Below are 7,117 nucleotides of genomic sequence, written 5' to 3'. Positions count from 1 at the left end.
AACATCGATGGTCATCTTTTAACCAGAGATAAAGTAAATCAACCATATTGCTAAAACTAGGGACGTAACCACAAATTTACTAAGTCTATGGCTCAACAGTAAAATATAAATCTTTTACATAAATTTTAACTAAAACACAGTAATTTTTCAATGTAATTTTTTGGCCAGCCATGGGTTTTGGGTTTCTGATTTATGGGCTATTCAAGATTGTTGTTAGGCTATATTCACGTAGCGTATGTATCTGAATTGGTAATTTTTCGTCGATTATCTATACCTATTATAACAGCGAAAAATGTTTCCGTCGTCGGTCTACATGGCCGGACGATCCATCTACATAAGTCGCGCTCCACAAGTCAGAAATGTTCGCGTGGCCCAATGGAGTACACTCGTTTGGAGGAACGTGTGATCCTGGTTCCAGTGCGCGAGATGTTAGAAGGAAGGGAAGCCGTTTTTATATCCTTTTTCTAGCATCACCAATTTGTTCATAAAATAAATTACATACGAAACAATAATATTAAATTAATATTTATTTATTATTTAACTACTTTAGATAAGCCCAACCAATTAATTATTATAATTTATACTTATTCCCAAATTTATACCGTTGTAATTTTATATCTAAGATATATCAAGACAATAGATTGAAAATTTCAAAACCAAAAATTTGTCACCTAAACAAATTCTCAAAATAAATTACTATTATTATGATTTTAGGGTAGATTATATTGATTGTTATACAAAGTTGACCTGCAATAATATTTCTACATATATATGTTTTATTCATGTATAAAGTTTATGAACAAAAATATTTTATTTGTGCTTAAAGTTTATTGATTCCTATTCATAAAGTTTATGACTAGAAATATTTTATCTACATGTAAAGTGTATGAATATGTGAAAAGTTTGTGAATGAAAATATTTTAAATATGTATAATATTTATGAATAGAAATATTTTGTTTATGTACAATGTTTACCAATGGAATAATTTTATATATAATTCCAAGTAGGAGGGTTGAAAATTTAAGTTCACTTCAAAAAGAATTTAATCTAAGAAAAAATGTTGAGAAGCTTTTGATATTAATATGCTTATAATGTTAAGCATAATTTACTATTCTCACTTATAAGCCTCTCAATACAACGCACAATTCCCACATTAATTATATGTCGACCATAATTTACTCTTCTTGATTCGACGCGTAATTCAGTTTTATAATTTATTTTTATTTGCATAATTAAAATTAATTTAACCTGGTGCAACGCACGGACATTTTTTTTCTAGTTGAGGAAAAAAGTTTCAACTATAAACTATTAGAGGTTAGAGCATGGTTTACAAAAACCACGTGATTACAAGGATGTTGCACGGTAACTACAATACAAGTAGCGGACGGTAGCAGTTATACCGAGGTAACCACCCTAAATTTAAATAAAATTTTAAAACAATTTAAATTTTTGGTCAAATTTGGTGTGCTTTTGCATCATTTAACCACGATAACCACATGATTTTCACCGGTACCTGTACCTCTGGAGACAATAATGTTCCTGTATGGTTTTGTATACCCTGGGTTAGAGATTCTACATACAAGGTGTGGGAGTTCAGTCTATTCGTTAAATTTATTTTGGTCTTTCATTTTTTAAGAAAAATGGTTATCTAAAATGAAGACCAAATTATATTTCTAAAAAATCAAGACTGAGCAATTCGGTTTTGATTAGTTCAGTTTGGTCTTTGATCATGCCCAAAATATGTGACAGTTCAAGGAGATAATAAAATCAAGCAAATTACATTAATATTATGGTGGCATTTCCTCTCTTTTTGACGTGTTTTTTAAATTAAATATCACATAATAATTACAAACAATAGATAGTATAATAATTTATCAACAAAGCATCAATCATATTTGCTCTTACTTCCAATTTATATACTCCAAATTACCAAGATTTAGCTATGTGACTTTTTTCATTATTTTGGTTAGTTCAGTCATTTCGATTAATCTAGAATGACGACCAAATTAACTGAATTAATTTTGGCTAGTGAAAAATGCTAACCGAAATTTTAATTGAAAATTTCGTTCTCATTTTGACTTCGGCTTCCATTCAATTCGGTTTGATTCCTCCATCTCTATTAGTTTTCTCTCCGTGGAAAGATACCTACAAGGAAGCTCCTAGGCCCAACATACACTACGCCAGGACAAGCTTTTAGTAACACGATTTTGTGTTACTCTATCCCTAAAAAGGTGTTACAATGGTCTATTGTAACACATTGGTAAACTGTTACTATAGACTATGTTACTATAGTTTAATCTGTTGTAACACATTGGACCGTTCTTATAGGAAATAAAAGGTGTTACATTAGAGCTATAGCAACATGTATTTACGTGTTACCATACATCATAGTAACACAATTTCTCTAGTTGTACCGACACTGTTTGTAATTTGTTTTTTCATTTGTAGCAACATATTCTTTGACACCTTTTTTACATATTGCAACATAATTACATAAGACCCGTAATGCAGTTTGTAATATTAATACATTTAGTAAGAAAATTGTGTAAAAGAGTAAATGCACATACACAGAATAGGACAAATAATCATAAATGAAGTGATATAACCATAATATATTACTTTGCGATAATTAAGAAAGTTTTGATGAGTACTCAAATTACATCATCCCAATTGAAAACAAATAAATTCAGAGTCATGTCCGTTGAAAAGGTAAATACATATTTCGAGCAACAAACTACTAGCCAAAAAATATAGAATATATCTAATCTTATGTAATCTTCATCAGCTCCGTATCTTGTAGATTCCATCTTGCTGTGATCCTAAAACATGAGAATTTTAACTATTGATCTTTTGAACCTACACAATTAATTTATATATTAGCACTTACATTGCAATTATATATATATATATATATATATATATATATATATATATATATATATATGTATATATATTACATGAAGGTATTATGAGCATACACAAAATGAAGGCCAAGCAATCGATATTCCTTCATAATGGGCATCACCAATTGTCTTGCAATGCTTCACTGGCCTTACGAGCTCCTCATCTTCCTTAAGTGGATGATTGACAACCACTTTAGTGAACTCGTTACCAATCTCAAAACACCATCCACTTTGTCTCTTGGGTTACTACTCAAATAAGTAGCATATGCCACAGTTTCTTTGTTAGGATATTTTGCGGTGATTAAGATTATTGTGGTACCAACCTACAATAGAAATAATGTATTCATTAAGAAATATACAATAGTTACTTGTTAAGCAATAATTTAATTAGTAGTATCATTTTTGTATGTTTTTACTACCTTCATTGAAGAAGAATGCACCCTATTTTGGGCCATGTGATGTGCAGTCTTCTTCTGAGTTTCTTGTTTTTTCGTAGTCTTTGCAAATTTCTCTAAATTCCGATGCTTCTTTTTATTCATCTATGTTGAGACATAATAACAAAGAGATTAGAACATATTATATTATAACATAACTTTTGTACTTTGAAACCAACTCTATCCATGCACATTAATCTTATAATTAGGAAAAATGGAAGGGCATGACATATAACAGTATTTAGAGCATGTAAATGGATATATATATAAACCAATAGGGCAAATGAACAGGACCAACTTTATAAAGATGTGACAAATTGTTTTTCATAACCTTTCATGGATATCATTCAGTTGCCAACACTAAATGGCATAGATGAAGTGCCATCTTTAATTTTGTTTATGTTTCACACAGATTATGCATTCACAGATGTAGCATTGCCTAACTAGGAGTTCTCCCAACAACATATTTATATTTCACTCTAATATCATAGTGAGATGGATAAAGCACATTGAGAAATAAGTACAATTAATTTTAATAGGCATTCAAGAACTACCTCCCGCCGAAGATCATGAACAAGGTGTGGTTGTGATGAGAAATCATCTTGATGTGGTGATCCTATGGTGTTATCAGCCTCCTGATGCTAGTTCCATGATATATAATCCATGTAAAACCATGTATAAATTGAATTGCACCATATGAATGAAAACAACAAATCCTAACCTTTTTGCCACAAAGATCTAGAATATTATCATGTTGCATATTTTGCTGATCCTCACATCTTCTTTTGTTCTGTAGTTGAATGGACAATAAAAATTTACTATACATGTCAGTATGTGTATTAAGTGTTCAAATAAAACTTATAAATTGAAACGACAAAATACCATTGATATAATTCTTTGATTACTCATTGAGTCGTCTTGATCAGGTGTACTGCATTGAACCCTCTGCATATGCACATTTTTAAATATTGTTTCACAGAACATGGTGAGAAACATGGAATGCATTACTTTGACATTACCTTTCTATTAGTCCGTACTACTCCCTCTTCAATACCATCATCAAAAGTTCTTTGAGATGTTGCCTATGACAGTGAAATCAGGAAGGGGTAAAATTTTAGTATGAATCATAGAAATTTTTATTTTACAAGCATCTACAAAAATGAAATCAGAAGTAATTAAAAATTCAATGTTAAGGACAAAGGTATTTATAACTTTTACCATAGGTGGTTCACTATTCCCATTGCTTGTTCCTTTGTTTTCCAGCTCATCAATACGCTGACCTAGCGTTTTGACTAATTTTTTTAATTCCCCCACTTCCCCTCTAACATGTGTCTCTTCATCCGATGATGGGTCATTCACCGTAGTGATATTTATGTTCTTGAGATGATGTGATGTACGAGCATAAACCTGTTTAGGAACAGGAAGTAATCCCATTCCATGCACTTGTCCAGGTTTTTCTTTTCCCAATACTTTATTTAGTGCATCACCTTCCCATGCAACTCTTCCTTGCTCATTTTGTGCCAACTCTGGTTGTTCATCGATGAGATTCTCCAATGTGACCTGCAAGTGAAAAAAAGTATGCCCACTGTACAAGGTAGATAATATATATATTACATATTTATGGAAGGATTATGTGTGTATGGCATACCACATGTTGATTTTTATCTTTATCCTTTTTTTTGTGAGTTGCTAAGTAAACCTTTGCTCTATGTGGCTGTTTCTTATTTGGATCATCTTGTCTCTGAAAATGGAAGGTAATGTAAGAAAGTAAAGCGAACATGCATAGATGATTTTTTAGCAAAACAAATGGGCTCACCATGTCCTCGGACCAACGAGCATAACTCTTTGTCCCTGCTGAGTGAGGGTTCTGTAACATTGAACGACTTCTTTTGTTCTTTTCACTGAGGGCCTATTACAGAAGCAATGTATTCTCATTGAGTTCACACTTGCAATGTTGTTTATGGTAGGAACAACAATACAATATTTGTCAAAGAAACAATAGTACAGATTGTAGAGCATATTTAATACCTTTCCTTTTTCTGACTTCCAATATTTGATAAGTGGAATCCATTGGTCTTTTTCTACATCGTCTGGACACAATTTATACAGAGCAGAACGCTTCTTCTTTGGATTAAAATATTTCTTTTTTAGTACAGCCTTGTATCGCCTCCAATCTCTTCCAATTGATTTCAGTATCCATTGAACGCATGATGGAGGGTACAGGAACTTTGTCTGAAATACATAAGAATAATGAGAGTAGAAGAATTTTAATTTTCCATGATTGCATGAATGGTTAGACATTGAATCAAAAACTTTTTGTTGCCATGGATATTAATAGATGCATCAATGTGAGAGTAGGCAAAAGGTAATAACTAGTAACATAAACCGAGCATTATACTTCTGCTATATTTTGCGTTTGAGGTACCTGTACAAATTGTAGTATTGTTAAATCTCCTTCATCTGCTTTGATATTTCTCCATGTCATCTTATCTAATGGACAGTAAGCTCCATTTCTTGCTAATGTGCCCAAAAACTGTCCTAGCAATCCACCTTCTTCCCCGATAGGTTGCCCTAATTTGTTGCATTTTACAACTACGCGTCGTCCAGGTGGAAGATCCCAAACATATCGCAAGGTAGTCCCCTTGCGCTTCTTCACCTCTTCAGCTGTTAACCATATACTCTATGTAATGCAATTACAAACTATGTGGGATTTAGGTGTTAAAGTTTTACCAGGCATGTTGAGAGGCTCATCATCTTGCTGCTCAACATGAATCACCTCATCTTCATATGGTTGAGGAGGCTCGACTTGTGGCAATGATTGTCCGCTGCTACTTCCCTCTCCATTTCCATGGTGACAACTACCATGTACTATGTTCAACCGTTTCTTTCTAGCCATTTTGCCAACAAAACTGGCTTCTTGTCTTTGAAGAGAACGAATAAATCATCAATTGCTCTTCAATGTTAAAGCTAAAGCAGAGTGCAATATGGCAGCTACAAGAGAAAATAGATAAATATAAATTATAAATGGCTTAATATTACCTAACTGGATGTATATAATTCAACTTAAATGTGGTCAGTACTATTAAACTTTTAGTTAAGAGAGGGGCACCATATTCATTATAGACAAGAACATACATATGACCTGCTTGTTTGGATTTGGAAGTACAGCCAGAGATACGAGCATAACAAAATTTCAGTTCCACATGGTAGAGGTGGAGATAAAAGTGAGAATGAATGTAGTAACCTAAAATTGACTATTTCACACAAGAGTCTTCCCCTGCTACTGTACTTTGCATAAACTTTGATTATTAGTCTGAGCATACTCTTTGATTCAGTACTTAGCATTATCAAGATATCTAAACAGAAATATTTTGCACACAACTAATTACACATATCTGGCAACATAAATCCAACTAATTCATTTCACAATAATGTAGGCAATGCACTGAACATATGCTATTAACCTGTACAGATTGTCTAGCAGATATTAGCACGGTTTATCAAATAACTGCATGTTTTACCAGAACTTCAATAATCAACAGTGGGAACTAATTTTGTTTCTTGTACAGAAATAAACATGGAATCTAGATGGTGGTACCGGTACTTTTCATCAAACACATGGTGTATATAGCTCTGACAGAGAGCAAGTCATCCAGTTCAATTCAACACCAATTGATCTAACTCTCAGAAATAAGCATCAGGAATTTTAGAGAGAAGGTACACAAACCGTAGATAAGAATCCTTTGGTTGAAATGTCGATTCTTGTGACCTGCCCTCAC

At 32.6% G+C, this 7,117-nt stretch overlaps 1 protein-coding gene across 3 annotated transcripts; it reads right to left on the bottom strand.

Annotated features, from left to right (window-relative positions):
• Window positions 1–2,800: 2,800 nt before the first annotated feature.
• On the bottom strand, window positions 2,801–6,268 carry LOC107303881. Of its 3 annotated transcripts, none has more exons than XM_015835147.2 (13): window positions 6,069–6,268; window positions 5,764–6,002; window positions 5,367–5,570; window positions 5,155–5,247; window positions 4,987–5,079; window positions 4,557–4,898; window positions 4,358–4,420; window positions 4,221–4,283; window positions 4,060–4,128; window positions 3,893–3,979; window positions 3,324–3,443; window positions 2,980–3,227; window positions 2,801–2,857 (listed from the first exon to the last, which is right to left on the bottom strand). In XM_015835147.2, the coding sequence occupies exons 1-12, from the start codon at window positions 6,232–6,234 to the stop codon at window positions 3,054–3,056; spliced, it is 1,713 nt and encodes a 570-aa protein (XP_015690633.2). In that variant the 5' UTR covers window positions 6,235–6,268; the 3' UTR covers window positions 2,801–2,857; window positions 2,980–3,053. The 3 variants fall into 3 exon arrangements, with proteins under 3 accessions (XP_015690633.2, XP_015690634.2, XP_040383028.1); XM_015835148.2 differs by having other exon boundaries at window positions 3,893–3,973; XM_040527094.1 differs by lacking the exon at window positions 3,893–3,979.
• Window positions 6,269–7,117: the final 849 nt, after the last annotated feature.

The sequence above is a fragment of the Oryza brachyantha genome, chromosome 8, assembly GCF_000231095.2.
Source record: "Oryza brachyantha chromosome 8, ObraRS2, whole genome shotgun sequence".
In the NCBI taxonomy this organism is placed as follows: domain Eukaryota; kingdom Viridiplantae; phylum Streptophyta; class Magnoliopsida; order Poales; family Poaceae; genus Oryza; species Oryza brachyantha.
Note: the sequence above shows the minus strand (reverse complement) of the source record. Positions and strands in the feature narration are given on the sequence as shown.